At 40.2% G+C, this 17,738-nt stretch overlaps 1 protein-coding gene across 5 annotated transcripts in view; it reads right to left on the minus strand.

Moving 5' to 3' along the window:
* Positions 1 to 980: 980 nt before the first annotated feature.
* The window catches only part of SCHIP1 (schwannomin interacting protein 1), a 114,815-nt gene continuing 98,057 nt past the window's right edge, over positions 981 to 17,738 (minus strand). For all 5 annotated transcript variants that reach the window (XM_073359539.2, XM_073359540.2, XM_078854385.1 and 2 more), the window contains 5 exons: positions 14,947 to 15,064; positions 13,795 to 13,992; positions 11,297 to 11,420; positions 6,449 to 6,542; positions 981 to 1,637 (listed from right to left, as the gene is read on the minus strand). In XM_073359539.2, the coding sequence (XP_073215640.1) occupies positions 1,586 to 1,637; positions 6,449 to 6,542; positions 11,297 to 11,420; positions 13,795 to 13,992; positions 14,947 to 15,064 (586 nt within the window). In that variant the 3' untranslated portion in view covers positions 981 to 1,585. The remainder of the gene's footprint in view (positions 1,638 to 6,448; positions 6,543 to 11,296; positions 11,421 to 13,794; positions 13,993 to 14,946; positions 15,065 to 17,738) is intronic.

The raw sequence follows: 17,738 nt of genomic DNA on the forward strand, positions 1-17,738 counted from the left end.
ATAATAAAATACAGAATGTACATCAGTGCTAGAAAGTGTGACCCATCTCATCCCTACAAAAGCAGATGCCATCTGCCACGTGGAGACAACACCTATGCCACAAAGAGAAGTTTCTTACAACATAGTAGGGCTCTGTTAAAAAAAAAACCTACCAAGCTCCACAGCATTTTGGTGCCTCATTTATGGACTGCATAATTGCTGAGACGAAACAAATTTAAATAATTTTATAAAATACATTCTTCATGTGAGGTGAAATTTTAATGTACCATATGGCTGTGTTAAAGCATCCTGAATAATTCTTTAGCCATAACCTTGCTCAAGATAAATTTGTCACACCTCAGAGAAAAAATAATTAAAGCAAAATGTAAAAGATAACCTGTTTTGCATAATGTATATTTCAGCTGCTGGCTAACTAGTACTAGGAATAGGTAGATTGCCCTGGTATGTCAGCATGAAATCAAAGACTGAAGAGAATTATTTGTTTATCTAGTCAGTCCTCGGTGCCCACAAATGTAGCAGATACTAAACTGGGGAGGACACTGTGATCTCAGCCAAAAGGTAGTGAAGTGGTTAATTACCATACATGATACATTTAGTGTGTTAAGATTTTGACACATTTATATTTTTAACAGTTGGTGAGTTATTTGAATATTTAGTCACAGACATTAAAATGTAAAAACATCTACTGTATGTGCTGCTGGTTCTAACATAGTCATGATATTAGGATTCCAGTGAATACTATATATAAGAATATCCTACGTCCATGTCACATATACTTTATGAACTTACAAATAAATAGATCTACAAAAATCTGGTCCTGTCTCCATTCTCTCTCTCTCTCTTTTTTTTTTTTTGTAAAATGCAATATGCAAAAAAGGCTCTTTCTGGTGATGAGAAATTAGGAATTGCACATTTGGTAGGATGAATATATTACTGGTGCAACACCTAAGTCAACCACTAGTTAACAAAAAGACATCATATGAAACAAAATTTTAAATTTTATTTTACATATTTATACATAAAACTTTCAAGGTAACTCTCTGAATCCAACTGAATGTTAATAGCACATCTAAAAATGAATGTCAGGTAGTCAACATTCACAAAATGTTGAAAACTGATTAAAATATACATATTACTGAACGCTACAATTTCACTACGAGGCAGGCATTTTTTTGTTTTTTTTTTTGTTGTTTTTTTTCTTTTTTTTACTTGTATAGCACCGTCAATTACAGTTTCTTTGTTTAAAACTACAGTGAAGAATAAAAAGTAGTCAATGGTAAAATACTGTTCAACTTAAAATCTCTAAACAAAGAAAAATAAAGGTAAACTACCTTTTCTTCTTATCCATGGTTTGTAATGTTATAAGCACTGTACATTTTTGTAATAATATTATTAAAATGCCCGATATTTAATGGCACAAGTAAAAAATTAAAATAAATTAAGGAGCAGAGGCCAATCACTGGACATAAAGCTTCAGACATTATCAATGACTAACACTCATTTTCTTGTGCGCCACCTTGAGCATCAGCATTTGTACAACCACAGAAGCAAAATAAATGCTAGCTTATTCTGATTGCTTCTTGCTTTATTTTGCTGGCATTTTCTCTGCCATGTGCTTCTGCTGACTTTCAGCATGTCTGGGGAGGAGAAAAAAAAGCACTATCAAGAAAAATTAAATGGACTATTCAACATCTTAAAACATACTTGAACCTAAATAAGGCTTCCCCAATGAAGAAAATATTAAGCAATCAATTCCTGTGTTCAGATTAGTTTAGTGTAACATCTCTTTCATGACCTTGGTCTGGTTACCTAGTGTACAATACACGTTAAAATAAAGAAACATTCCTTAGACTAAAGTAAACTCCTGGGATCATATAACCTGCAAACATTTTCCCTGCTCCCACCCAAGGAAATTAAATTTGTTAGTTTCAGAACAATGAGACGGTTAACAAACTGAGGAATTAGCCAGGAATTAGGGTTGACACTGCATCCCTTGCCCTTTGGTGACATGACTATTGTGACGGGGCAAGGCCAGATGGCTATAGAAAAGTAGTGGGAGATAGATATATTAGCTCCAGGCTAAACAAATCCCTGATACCAGGATAAGTTAAATGGCAGCTGCTCCAGGTCAGTTAAGACACCTGGGGCCAATTAAGAACTTTCCAGAAGGCAGGAAGAACGCTAGGTTGATTGGGACACCTGAAGCCAATCGGGCTGGCTGAAACTAGTTAGAAGCCTCCCAGTTAGTGAGGTGGGTGTGGATGTCAGGAGCTGTGGGAGGAAGTTGTCCTGTTGGAGAGACTGAGCAGTACACATCATATCAGGCACAAGGAAGGAGGTCCTAAGGTAAGGGTGAAGTGGAGCTTGAGGAAGTGGGGGCTGCTGTGGGGGGAAGTAGCCCAGGGAATTGTACGTGTCATGTTTCTAAAAGGTCAGATACCATATCTGACACTATTAGGGTCCCTGGGCTGGAGCCCGGAGTAGAGGATGGGCCTGGGCTCCCCCCTTTGCCTGCCCACTGATGAATCACTGAGACTAGGAGACAACAGAGACTGTACAAGGGAGGATAGCTTCTCCTCACCTCCCTCGCTGGCTTATGATGAAAATGGCTCAGTAGGCTGTGACCCTTGTCTCTAGAGAGAGAAGGGTTATGTGGAGGGTCACAGTGAACCTCTGAGGCTAGCGAAATCCGCCAGGAAATGCAGAACCCACGGGGACAAGGACAGAGCTTTGTCACACAATACACTGCTATAGAAGATATCAAAGACACTTCTAAATGTTTAAACAATTTCATTTACTACTGATGCAAAATGCTTTCAGAATGCTGAAATGTTTTTGGAAGCACAGAAAAAGAAATAGCTGGAACATCAAACAAACACTACAAGACATACGATAGTAAGTGGTGTAAATCATTGTGCAAATTCATATTCCTGCAGTACCTGTCACAACAACAAGTACATATAACATCCTAAATATTATTTGAGAACACAAGCAGCACTCATTACTAGGATCTCTCAGAACGGATTACTGTCCAACCACCACAACTACATAATCCACTGCTGTTTGTCCCAAGGTACTGGGTAGTAGAGGCGTTAGCTGCTCTAGTTCAGGGTGTGGTCAGCCCTGCTCATGTGAGCCTCGAGTGTGACGGGCTCCAGCTGGTAGTACCCAACAAGGGCCTCACCTTAAGTAATGGGCAAAGATCAACAACAGACCAAGTGGATGAGGGCCAAGTTCTTCGACAGTGATGAAGGACTTGCTGGCCACCCTTCCCTCAGCCCCCATTGGCCTGGAGCAGCGAACCGCGGCCAGTGGGAGCTGCGATCGGCCGAACCTGCGGACGCAACAGGTAAACAAACCGGTCCGGCGCACCAGGGGCTTTCCCTGTACAAGTAGCAGACCGACTTTGAGAACCACTGTTCTACCACACGTGGCAGCAAAAATCCAGTCAACTCTGCCACATTACATTCTTTTAGCACTCGGAGATTTCAACTCTGTGACCAAACTGGTATTAGACTGTGCTACATCCCTCTGTTTCAAGGTCCCAAATGACACCACTGCTCAGCTCTTGACATTGTATGCCTCCAAGAATTTGTCTGTCATGGGCTCCTATGTTAGGTGCCTCCATAACCATCAGTGGAACTGTATTTCAAACAGTAGACATCTGCCTTGAAAGACATTGATTATATTCTCATAGGAAATCCCTCCATAATGTAATCTCACTGGGTCTTCGCTGGCACAGAAGCACCAGGAAATTCAGACCACAGACCAGTTGTTGCTCAGCTCTCAAAACATCTTCCAACTTCTCACAAGCCAGATGTCCACCAAAAGTACAACATCCAACACCTTTCTGAGAATCATGTTGAAGCCATGATTCAGCTGACCGATCAGCACTTTGTTCTGCACCAAAAGGTCTTGGCATCCCAGATGTTCTGCTAAATCTAGTGCATGATCTTCACATCAGTGCGAGAGTGCGTGTTGGTCAACTGCTTTCCCTGGATTTCTGCACAACCTCAGATGTGCAGTAGGGATGTATTCTCACCCTGGCACTATTCTATTGCGCTATCAAATGGATATTAGGACTTGCCACTCCACGTCGGAATCAGGATTGGTCAAAAAGTGTTCACCGACCAAGACTATGTTGATGACACTGCCTTGCTTATGGACAAGCCAGAGACTTTCAGCCCTGCTTTTCAAAGTTTCTAAGATACCGCCCCCATTATGGGGTTGTACATCTCATGGCAGAAGACAAAGGTTCACAGCCTGAGCTGGGTCACCAGAACCCTGGTGCAGGTGGGTTGTACAATGCCATCAGCCGTGGTTGCGGTGGCTGGCGTAATGCTTCTCAGAAGACCATGCATGTTTGATGATGGGGAGAAGTGCCTACAGGCCAGCTGCAACCCTTCTTTCCTGTAAATTCATCCAGGCAGGTATGCTTCTGCTGACTTGGAGGGGGCCTGGATGAATGGGAGGATGCACAGGTGAGGCACACAAACTGTACAGCCCAGAACCCCACTTTGAATGAACTCACTGTGAGACAGCAAGCAGGGGCAGATCAAGTATCTATTACTGTGCAAATCCTTCAACCCCAAAAGGTAGGAGTATGTAACAGATCAAGGTCAGGCAGAGAAATTTCACTTAAATGGGAGATTCTCTGGCACATAACAGTTATTTTACGTAAAGCTATGTTACAATACACTTGGGATCTCTAACGGATATCAATTTGTCTGTGCCCGAAAGGAGACCTTATAAGTATTCAGCTCTACTCCTAACCCCAAATCCTCCTCCATTTTACTATTATTCTATTAATTTACCACATAGCGACTGTGCACATGCAAGATTTCTAAATGAGGAGGCTTTACTTGTGATTGCAACAGAGGTAAGCCAGGACTGCAATATCTAAAAGCACCCATAGGTGGCATGTAAACTATTTTGAATGATGGTATTTGACTTAACTACACTCCAATTACCATATCATTTATGACAAAACTTTCCCAGGTAGTGGATAACTGTATTTCAACCAAATGTAATGCAACAAAAGTTGTTGTTTTTTTTAAATCAAACATTTCAGACCATTTCCCCCCACCTTTTCCATATCATCAAAATGGAGTTCTGAAAATATTTAAAAATAGACTTTGTTTAAAAATGTTTATTCAGAAAGATTTTTAAAACTGTATTAAAAATGTTTTTGGCGGGCCATACAATTTTATATGGATAGTTTAATGCTGCAGTGCTGAAGATACTACTTGTGACCAATAAGCACTGGAAATAATCTGACATCTTTTAAATTCTTATTATGCAGAAACCTTTCAAATGTGTTAGATTAACGGCCATAATATTATACAAATTAAAAATATCCCTTAAATCATATCTGAGATGATGGACTAAGAGGACTTGATGCCTGTATTCTGGCATGTTTTTTTCTCAATCCACTGCTTAATGTTATTGTTGTATCTCCGTGCAATCCTTCTGGTTGCAAAGTCTACCTCATCTAGCCTGCACCACACAAATGCTATGGGGGATTTTTTTTTTTTTTAAACCTTTTTGATGTGTTGGGATTAAAACATTCTGGCAGCACCAAAGCAGATTTATTCTTAACTAGTTTCTATTCTCTACCTTTCAGAAATGACAGTGCCAGACCTTGGCATATCAGAATTTTGGTCTCTAGGGATATGGAGTTGGACAGCTAGTTGATATTTCTCAGCAGAAAGTTGCTGAAAATATTTAGGATTGCCTGTGGCTGAATTATATTGCTGTTGTTGCAGAAATGGCCTTAAAGTACTGTAACACTGATGGAGACCACTGTGTAAAAAGATATCCAAGAGGTTAAAAGTCAGTCCTGCCCTGAGGAAGATACAGTCTCTGGCTCCAGCCTGCTGCTACTTCCCAAAGTTAACCCAGGTTTCCCATTTCCTTGTGGTAATCATCTCTGAAGTTCCACTTACCTTACTATGAGTGCTTTTAGAGAAAACTGTGGCTTGGTTTTAGACATGAATCGGGTCCAAGAGTAGGAACCTTCATGTGGTGAATGACATATAATTCAGTAACAGAAATTACTTAAATATTATTCTGTATCGATTTGTAATTGATTTTTTTTTTTATTGCTCAAAACACCCACTTACCTTGGCAGTGGGTTTGAATATAGATTTCCAAATAAAACACACAAAATAATGGTATGAATTGCAATAAAAAATATGTAATGGGGGATCAAAGTGGTAACTTCTTAAGTTTTTATTATAGCTAAAATGCTTACACTGGTGATCATATATGATATTTAGCGAAGGAAGATTCATTTCAGCCACTCTGTGACAGTTTACAGATACTGGGTTTACTTATCACCACCAACTTTTAGGCCTGGCATTCTACCCAAATGTTGCTCCAAAACATAGAAAGTATATTCAACTTGGAATATTCCTAGCAGCAGTGTTTAACAGAAGACTTTACTAACCTGGTCAAGTCTTCAATGTCTACCAGCATTGCATCCTGCTCTGTGTGCAATTCATCTCGAATAAGAAGCAGCTGCACCAATTCTTCATTCAAGCCTGGTACCAAAGACAAGGATTTTATAATTTAATTTAACCGTAGATCCAGGGATTAATGATTAGGGAACTGTTAGCTCCTCCTAAATCATCATGTTGCATATAGTAAACAACTGCTTACATGGAGAAGCAGAAAGATTCCCTAGGTAAGGTTTGGTCTCCATAAAAAGAAGCATATCACAAAATGGAATAAAATATTATCTATATTACTAATAGAGCTATAACAAATATGGACTTTTAACTACTATGGTTCTCATGAAATAACTGAATATAGCATCCTCTCAACTCAAACTTTAGATTTTAGCTAATCCATCTACTTAAAGACAGTTGGAAAAGACTTTTAGTCCAAGAAGCCTCTACCCACTAAGAAAAAATAAATCACTCATTAGGAAAAAGTGTGTGGGAAAAAATAACCTAAAGTAATCCAAAAAGAAAATGTCTCTAGAGTTTAACGAGCTTCCTGGAACTCTCCCCTTCTCAATGCTGCCATAACTGCAAGCCTGACACTGTTCTGTAGCCCAGAAAATCTGCATCCTGATCTGTTCAAAAAGAAGAATGGAAATGAAACAGTGTGACCAAAACGGGCAGTATTTCAAAACTGCTCAGACAGATGAAAGAGCTGCACTTTAGTAAAAGAAATCAATGGCAGATTTGTGGTAATGCCAGACATCTTGAATACATGATGTCTGGCAAAACATCATGGAAAACAACAGACTTTCTGAGCTCTTGCAGCCTGTAATCAAAAACCTGTGTTCATATCTACTTATAGGTTAAGGAATGTCGTGATTCTAAGCAAAAAAATACAGCCAAAATGTGAAGCAAGTGACAGTGGGTAACTATATAAATGTTATAGGATGCTTATTCTGCTTTGCCTGGAATACAATACATTGCAATTCAGAATAGAGCGAAGGTGGGTTCTTCCTTAATAAAGCAAAATGATATGATGAATCATTCTGGAGAGTGGTAGGGGACTACTGAATTTCTGACTTACTGCTAGCTAATCCAGAAAACACCACAAAGGAAAGTGCGCTTGCTCCTTCGTGTGCACACACAAAATCTGTCTTTTAAGCTAGAAGCAACACTCAACAGATAAACAGAAGGGGACCTGCGTGGGGAGCAGTCAAGAACAAAAATGATGCCTAAATGAAATGTTCAGTATAAAAATCTAGTGATCTAGGTTGTGGTTCTGCTAATGATTCACTGTCCCACCCAGAAACCAAAAAAACTGAATCAGAGTAAAACTGATTTTTGATTGATTCTCTCCTTTATGTGCCATTCACATCATATGTTCTAAACAGCTTGACTGATGTCCTAGAATATAAAACGAATATTCCAGTAGGGTTGCTCAAAACAGCAGCCTCTGTTGCAGGACTTCAGGGAAAAATCATCTGCATCCCCAGCAGAGCACCATGATCGTAATTAACGAGCACAACAATCTAAGGAGCAGTTCAGTGCACAACAAACATTTTTGACTTAGAGCCACCAGAATACCCTAGTCCAAACTTAATTAATTCTTACCACTGGGAGGTGGACATCCCTTGGTAAAAACTCTGTATCTATCAGAGAGCAAGGAGAGATGAGGGCGGGGAAGGACACGACACTCTCTTTACACACTAATGTATGTGACACATTTTTATTATTTATTTATTTATTATTAATGCATTAAAACAGACTCAAAGGACTGGAGGAAACCTCAAGAGGTCATCTAGTCCAATCCCCTGCACTCATGGCAGGACTAAGTATTATCTAGACCATTCCTGACAAATGTTTCTCTAACCTGCTCTTAAAAATATCCAACGATGGAGATTCCACCACTTCCCTAGGCAATTTATTCCAGTGCTTAACCACCCTGCCAGTTAGGAAGTTTTTCCTAATGTCCAGCCTAAACCTCCCTTGGTGCAATTTAAGTCCATTGCTTCTTGTCCTATCCTCCGAGGTTAAGAAGAACAATTCTTCTCCCTCCTCCTTGTAACAACTTTTTATGTACTTGAAAACTGTTATCGTGTCCCCTCTCAGACTTCTCTTTTCCAAACTAAACAAACCTAATTTTTTTCAATCTTCCCTCATAGGTCATGTTTTCTAGACTTTTAATCATTTTTGTTGCTCTTCTCTGGACTTTCTCCAATTTGTCCACATCTTTCCTGAAATGTGGCATCCAGAATTGGACACAATACTCCAATTGAGGCCTAATCAGCGCGGAGTAGAGCAGAAGAATTACTTCTTGTGTCTTGCTTACAACACTCCTGCTAATACATCCCAGAATGATGTTCACTTTTTTTTGCAACAGTGTTATACTGTTGACTCATATTCAGCTCATGATCCACTGTGACCCCCAGATCCCTTTTCACAGTACTCCTTCCTAGGCAATCATTTCCCATTTTGTATGTGTGCAACTGATTTTTCCTTCCTAAATGGAGTACTTTGCATTTTCCTTATTGAATTTCATCCTGTTTACTTCAGACCATTTCTCCAGTTTGTCCAGATCATTTTGAATTTTAAGCCCATCCTGCAAAGCACTTGCAGCCCCCTCCCAGCTTGGTATTGTCCGCAAACTTTATAAGCGTACTCTCTATGCCATTATCTAAATCACTGATGAAGATATTGAACAGAACTGGACCCAGAACTGATCTGCGGGACCCCACTCGTTATGCCCATCCAGCATGACTGTGACATTGCAACGTAACAGGGGAGAGAAAAAGACATTTTGAGAAATAGAAAAATACATCTGTGATGGGGTGCACTTACCCTGCACTGCCCAAGAAGGGGTTAGCCTCACACTCTGGGTGAAGGAAGTCCCACCCCCTTGCCCCTGCTAGGCATGCTCCAATTGGAGCAACAGTATAAGAGGGAGCAACTCAGCTCAGGCTGGGCTGACTGCTGAGGAGGGAGGATGCACCTTGCAGGCTCCAGCCCGGGAGCTGTGGAAGCCAGAGGCACCGGGACCCAGGCAGATACCCAAGCACCTGCCGGCGCCCAAGGAAGGATGGAGCTGCACAGGCAGAGGATCCCAAAGATCCTGGAGATGCTCAGACCACTGCATCAGGGAAAGGGTAAGAAGCAGCCCAGGGGGACTAGTCATTGTGCTGGGTGGCATTAACGTGTTTCGTTAGGCTTCCCTGACTCAGTGGGGAGCACACTTGCCACTCCCAGGGCTCCATCCTGTCCCTACTGGCTACTGGGCCACACAGCCCTGTGGAAGAGGGCAGCCTTATTGACTCTGGCCACTAAGCTGCATAGTCCTGTAGAGGAAGACAGTCTTATTGACCTGGGCCATTGGGCTATACTGCCCTGAGGGGGAGGGGATGCGTTTGCCCTGTAACAATGTCCATACAAAAAAATAAAAATTGGTAGGGAGCCTCAAGGGAAGATGTAGTTTCTAAATCTAGCTTTAATTAACTAGATTTTGAGTTGACAATTCCCCCTTAAGCCCTGGAGCAGTACTGTCTGAGGAGCAGAAATCGTTTTAGATATGATTTTTAAAAAGCCTGATTCTGTACAGTGTTGAACCCCCAACTCTCCCTGAAATGCAGGGAAGCCTGGTTTTCAGATCTTGCAGGAGCTGCTCAGCACTTTGGAATATTGGGCCTTGCAGACTATTGGATATCCCTAAATAGATCAGAAGGGAACAAGAACTTAAGACTTAAAACATCAAACCTGTTACATATGCACAAAGAACTGCTCAGTTCACCTAAGCAAATGGACCATACTTGTCCGTGATGCAACTCCACTGACCTCCTCAACAGGGCTGATTATGGCCCAAGTTACTTTACTACTATACTATACTAATCATGTAACTTCAGATTGTTTTATCATATGAATAGCTAGGAGGCCACACACTTTGTAGCTTGTATAAGCTGAGCTCATTGCACACACCAGGGGCTCTTTGCATTCCTCCCTACAGCAAGCACTCTGCTGCCACCCTCCTATCCCCCTCTGTTTCAGGGTCTCCATGAAACTTCTCCCAGTCCCTCCCTCTCCCTGGGACTCTGTGTGTCCCCTGCATTGCCCACTCTTCTACATGCCAGGGTCCCCAATCTCCTCTCTGCCCCCCAGCTCTGTGTGCACACCCCATTCTCCTCCATACCAGCGGCTGTGTATGCACCCCTATTCCTTCTTCCTCAAGTGCCAGGATCCTCCAGTCTCTCCTCCAACAGGGGCTGTGTCCCCTATCTCATACTCAGATTCCCATTCTCCCCCATGTGCCAGGGGCTTTGTGCCATGCCCCCATTCTTCCCACCCAGCATTATTCTTTCTCCCTGGGAGATAAGTCAACATGTCTCAACTCTATTGGGAGCACAGGCAGAGCTGAAATAGGAATAGTGTTATGCTAAAAGAGGTTAATTGGTGCCATCAACCAGTTGTTTGAGTTACATACAGTTGCAGAGGTGCTTGAAACTGTGGCTGTGTTAAAAATGGATGGCCCTGTGCCTCCGTTTTCCCTCTTGTGTGGTTTTCCCCCAAATCAGTAGGATTCTGCCCACTGATACCTAGAACAGTCAGTGAAATTTTGGCATTGATGGGACGCAGCATTTTAAAATTATCACGTTACATACAGACAGCAGTGCCGGTGAGTTGAGTTTAAGGCCCACACAAGTTTGGCCAAATGTGATTTTTCAAATTAATGCATCAAAATGAACACACCAGACTTACTTTCTTCCTGTGGTAACATACATGTTGCACTTTTCCCCACACCTAAGTTAATGTACTATAGCCAATTAAAAGGAAAATACCAAAGAATTAAAACAAAAATCACTTACTTTCTATTTGTGAGTGGAGATCATTGACTATCACTTGTAGCTGCCCAATAGTCATATCTCTCAGGTCAGTGGGTTTTAAACTTCTTTTCATCAAGCATTCACTTATGTGAGGCATATGTGGCAGCTAAAGATGGATTAAAGGCCTTTTAGGTTATTATTACTTCAAATTATTTATATTTCTAAATAAAAATGATAAATGTGTTGACATTCCACGTACTACCCTCCCCTACCCCCACCCCCTACCATGCACACGCTTTCATGTAGCCATAGAAAGCCCATTTACTGAGACTTCCAAAATGAAAACTTTTGATTAATGTTTAAGTCAGCCTTTCAAAGGAAAGAACAAGGATGAATAAATCCTTTTATGATAAATTGTCACAAAAATAATCATCCTCCCTGTAGTCATAACCTTCTAGCTTCATTGCTTCATTTCCCCCCCCAGATATCACTTCGTAAATGACCCACTACAGTGACCCATGTTGACTCTGCAACTACTGATTGAAATGTCATACCTAAATCTCTTGCCTTATATGCAATTATACATGGTAACTGCACTTCCCTTTGGCATATATGGATATTCCTGACTGAGCCATTTCTCAAACACTAAGAATCAAGTTTAAAACAAAGTGTTGAGCCACTGGACTGTAGCTACATCATCACAATATAAACGTTGATGTGGCATTAAACTAGACAAGTGTCAACTTAAATAGAAAAAGTCTTGAGAAAAGTCATCTAGAAAGACAGCTGTTACCAATTACTGGCTGTTTTAAATTAAGATACCATTTTAATTCTCAATCAGCCTTTATGTTTAACACAGGCAGACAGGATAGATGGATGAATGGTTAGCCTTACTTTTTTGCTGCTCTTCAGAGAGTGATTTATACAATATACAGTGGGAGAGATTTATTTGAAAACATATGGAACCATTTTAAATCTGGGATTAACTTTTTCATATATTACATTACTATATATGTTGGAAAAATGACTATAGAGTTAAGATCTCATCTTTAAAATGTACATTCTACTTTCAAGTACTTTTTTTGGTTTTCATTTCTGCTTAGCAGAGTTTTGTTTCTGCTGTATTTATTGGTTCTTTAATTACTAATCTGAACAGATTTGTGAATAGTGGTAGTAATGATTATATATTTCTCTTAGTTCTCTCTCTGTTCTCTCTCTCTATACATATTACACACACAGTTAAAAATTAACAAAGGCTTATTATAAAAGTTAGTTCTCATTTACTGATAATGGGTGGATGCAAATTATCTCCTAAAATAACATTTAAGCCTTTCAAAATGTTGATAAAATTATATGCACTTTAGTTTTCAGCACACACAGAGATATTATTATATGTGAATAAACAGAACTTCACTTGCGGGTAGTTCCACTAACTGCAAAAACATCCTTTCGAAGTGCACTGTATTGTCATGCCTTACTCCATTTCTGAATTTGAATATCTTTATTATTCGGTCAAATCTTCTAAAGCAGTGGTTCTATACCTTTTTGGGATCAGGACCCATTTGTAAATGTTTATGGCCTGTGGTAATGCAGTAAATAGTCAGGGATGGAGGTGGGGGTGGTTTTGGTCAGGTCCTGCCTGGCACTCACCCCACAGTGGCAGGTCCTGTGCTGAGGGCCTAACAGGGCCTGGCTCTCCGCTCCGGGTGTTGCAACCTCTGGGATTGCAGAGCCGCTCAGGTTTGGCGCTGTCCCCCCGGACAAAACTTGTGTGAGTGGACTTGTCACCTGGCTCATGGGGTTGCAGTGCCACTCACTCAAATATGGCCTACCAGGACTCCCGTCATCATGAAGGCTGGGCCAAACCTAACTGGTGCTGATACCCTAGAGGTTACAATACTTGGAGCAGGGAGGTGAGCCCAGCCAGCCCCGTGGGACAGGAACCACAGGTTGAGAAACCCTGTTCTAAAGTTGATGATTTCCAGCTGAATAATCTCAGATAATTTTGTAACAACTAGGAAAGAGTTTCCTAAGAATCTCTTTCTCAAACACACTTATTTATTATTTATATAAACAAATAGACACACACATATGAACACACAACCTCTAACTTGTAAGACACAGTTTGGCTTCATTATTATACAATATTAAGTATGGGTCTGAGCCTGCAAATGTTTACTAGCAGGTGTAGTGCTTGATCTAAATAAGACTACCTGTGGCAGTAAGCACTGCACCCAATAAAATGTGTTTGCAAGATAGCACCTTAAAGCTAGAGGACGTTTCACTGTATAGAATTTATTTTCTCTACTTTCTCAGATTGTAATGAGCGCTACAAAATATTTTAAGTATATTTTACTCTTTGTAAATAAAAAATCCTTTGTTCATGTAGTTTTGGAGATATTTGGATGCACTATTACAGAATTTGGATAATTGGAAAGAATTAGTGATTCTCAAGTGGTTAAGTATCCCAACAGAAAAACAACAAATTGTTAACATTTGGTGGTGACTGAATGCATCCTGGCCTTTGGTTTGATACTCACAAGATCAGCTACGGGGGATTTTTTCCTGTTCTGCTTTTCCACCTCCACTTGCATTTTGGCCATTGGTTTTGCCATAGCCAAAGCCATTTTGGCTTCAGCTTGCAGTTTCTTTTGTCTAGTGAGAAAATCCATGTCATCTAGGGATTCGGATTCCTCTTCAGTAGTGTCTCTGTCAGAGTAGGAGGAGCTTTGCTTGCTCTAGGAAAGTACACACACATCAGTTGTAAGCGTATAACAACATTCACACTTTAAGATAGACAATATTGTAAGAAATTTTAGCTTTAAAGCTTCAAAATTTTCATGTACGCAAGTGGTGTGACTTCTTCAGGGGAGATAGAGATCATTTAATTTTATTTGATCAACAAAATGATTTTTAAATATCAAAAACCATTTTTCAAGACAGGAACACTTAAATGCTAATGGTAACTTGAGTTTTAGTTAGGGAGAGAAACCTGCTAGATCAGTGAGTGTTTGAAGGGAATGGATTGAATCAAACTCTGGGAAATCCCAGTAAGGGTTGGAGGCCCTCGGGTATTGTTCATATAGGGGGAAAGGGGGAATTGTAGCAGATCTGCTAATTTCCTTGCTACAATATTGTTCAGAAGGAAGGGGCGGTGGGACGCTGATGCTTCTCCACGCCATTCCCTTCCTTACTGTTACCAGCCCATAAAAGGAGGGAACTTATTCACATATCTAGCACATCTGAGCTACCTAGCAATATGCAGTTTGTTGTAGCTGTGTTGGTCCCAGAATATTAGAGAGAAGGTGGGTGAGATAATATCTTTTATTGGATCTCTCACCAACAGAAGTTGGTTCAATAAAAGATATTACCTCACCCACCTTGTTTCTCTACCCAGAAACAGTTTGCCAACTGTGGCCAGCAGTCAAAAATATTTTACAGATAATCAAGGACGGTTAAGTTTTTATAACCATCTTGTTATCTTAACAAGCTCCTTGTCCGCTTATATCATTGCCAGTTTATAACTTTTCCCAATCATAGCTTAATTTATACCTATATTAAATATATTAAGAATGGCATATGCATGTGCTAAAGAATTATTTTAAATGATAGAAGCTCATGTACATACTTGTGCTTTAAAATCTTTTCATTTCTTAACTAGTTTCACAAAAGGCCTTAGTGATCAGACCTACCATTGGAGACAAAGGCGTATCCAAGCTTGTTTCAGTCTTGCTGTCATCGGCATCACTATCCTTGTCACTTCCACTGTCATTTACAAAACAAATCTGCAGGTTCATCCCACTTTGTAGCCTGGAGGGGGAGGAAAGGGACAGGTTTTAGCATGCATACTTTCTCTCGACAACAAATCTGAAATATTGTCACCAGCAATCACTGTTGCTTAACAAGGTATGCTAACATATTAGCAAATATAGGAGCTCCAACCTAAATCAACACTGAAGGTTTAACTGTCTCTATCAACATATCCTTCTGAGAGCCAGACTAATTTCTAGCAGAAAATAAAATGCTAAAGTGCCTTAAGCACAAGTTATTTAACTTTGAAAAAGAATGCCATCAACGTGATTTTTTTTTCCAATTTGTGTAAAAAGAAAAAGTGTTTCCACTAGGTTTTTTTTTTAAGGGAAGTATTTGTTTTTAGACATAATGAACATTCCCCATGGTATTATTTGAAACCTAAACATTGCAGCACTAAACTGAAAAGTGAAACTGACTATTAACAGAAGTGTAATTGACTTAACGGATTCTCAGCGTTGAAGAGGAGAAAAATATGAAGAGTAAACGAAGACTATAGTGTCAAGTAAAATTCATTCACTTCTAATAAATCTAGGGTGTTCTTAGAAACATAGCTAAAGCAATATATTTAACACAGAGGGCCAGATCCTCTGGTGTGGCGTGGCTGCTTTGCCTTGCAGCGCTCATTAAACTTATTATTATTAATTTGTATTATCAAAGTGCCTAGGAACCCTAGTCATGGGCAAGGACCCCATTGTGCTAGGCTCTGTACAAACAGAGAGCAAAAATCAAGCTGAGGAGCTGGTAGATCCAACACTGGAAGGAAGACCTCAGTACAAGAGAGATCCTCCGATGGCCAAGAACGCACATAGACACTCTTGTGGCACTCCCCATCCCTGCTGCTGGTACAGTTTCTCCATCATGCACTGATCTCCAACAAAAAAGTTAAATTCCCAAATTCAAGAACCAATTCAACAGCAAAGCCAGGAACAGAACACAGCTTTTCTAGGTGAAAGGCTTGTGCTCTACCACAATACTGAAACACAACAGCTGATTTTAAATCATAGTTACTGTGTTTCAATTAAAAAGCTCTCCAGTTCAGTAACAGTACTATGCTTTTGCTGCCATCTGTTGCTGAATTTTAGTATTACTAAAAGCTCTACACAGTTTGTCATTATACCTTTCTTGCTAGAAAACATGCAGATTGTAATATAATGCACAACTGCCACAGTGAAATGATATTCATTTAAGGGTTTAATTTACAGTATTCCTATTAATGTTTTTGTATAACCTGACTGCCTTTCAGACCTGCTCCAACCTAGACATTCCCTTCCACCCCCACTCACTGTGTGCTTGTCTATTATTTTAAACTCTTTGGGGGCAGGAACTATCTCACATGATGTGTTTGTCCAGTACCAAGGGACTGGATCCCTGATCACAATTGCGGCCACGAGGTGCTACTGAGATACAAAGTAATAGATGTGCCTTTATTGCCAAAAGAAGGCAAGGACCTTTGTTGGTTTTTCTAACCTTCTGTCCTGTGAGTGATTTGCCCTTTCCAAGAACACCTATGCTCATTTGTCAACTGAGTTTTTCCCAGCTTGATGACTTAGAACAACTATGAGTGGGTGTGGTTTCAAAATGCAGATAATAAGGCAGGTCTCTGGGTTTTTTGGGGGGAAATTAACAGTTCTAATGCTAAGATTTCCCCCCTTTTTCTCAGATAATGGTTATCCCTTTGAGTACTAAATTTATCAGGTGGGGAATTTTAGAAGCAGCATATGCCTTAACCTTATCAACCTTTAATTCAAAGATTCATGGAGTTTAAGGCCAGAAGAGACAATTAGATCATCTAGCCTGACTTATATATCACAGACCATGAAATTTCATCTTGTTGTCCCTGTATTGTGTTTGAATAAAGCATAACTTGTGCTTAGCTAAAATTTATCTTCCAGAAAGGTATCTGGTTTTGATTTGAAGACATCAAGAGACGGATAATCCAGCACCTACCGGGGGGGTTTGTTCTAGTGGTTAATCCCCTCTACTGTTAAAAATTTATGCCTCTTCGAATTTGAACGTGTCTGGCTTCAACATCTAGCCATTGGTTCTTGTTATGCCTTTCTCTGCTAGTGTAAAAAGACCTTTAGTACCATTATTCTCCCCCCCCCCCCACCCCCACCCCAAAAGTACTTATACAGTATAGTCAACTAATCTCTCAGTCTTTTTTTTGATAAATTAATCAGATTGGGATCTTTAAGTCTCTCATTGTAAGGCATCTTCTCCATCCTCGAATCATTATGTGGCTCTTTCCTTCACCCTGTCAATGTCCTTTTAAAAATGCTGACACCAAAACTGGATACAATAATTCCAGAATCTGTCTCCCCAATGCCATATGCAGAGGTAAAATCTCCTTGCTACTTCACTATTTATACATCCACAGATTACATTAGCCCATTTTGCCACAGCATCGCACTAGGAGATCACTTTCAGCTGTTTGTCCACTATGACCCCTAAATCCTTTTCAGTTATTCTTTTCCAGGACATAGTCCATCATTCTGTAGGTATAGCCTGCATTTTTTGTTCTATATATGACTGTATTAAAATACATTTTGTTTGAATGGCTTACCAAGCAATCCAGCTCTCTCTCTCTGTAAGACTGCCTGGTCCTCCTCATTATTTACCACTCTGCCAATCTTTGTATCATCTGCAAATTTATCAGCAGTGACTTTATATT

This window comes from Lepidochelys kempii, chromosome 9 (assembly GCF_965140285.1).
Source record: "Lepidochelys kempii isolate rLepKem1 chromosome 9, rLepKem1.hap1, whole genome shotgun sequence".
Lineage (NCBI taxonomy): Eukaryota > Metazoa > Chordata > Testudines > Cheloniidae > Lepidochelys > Lepidochelys kempii.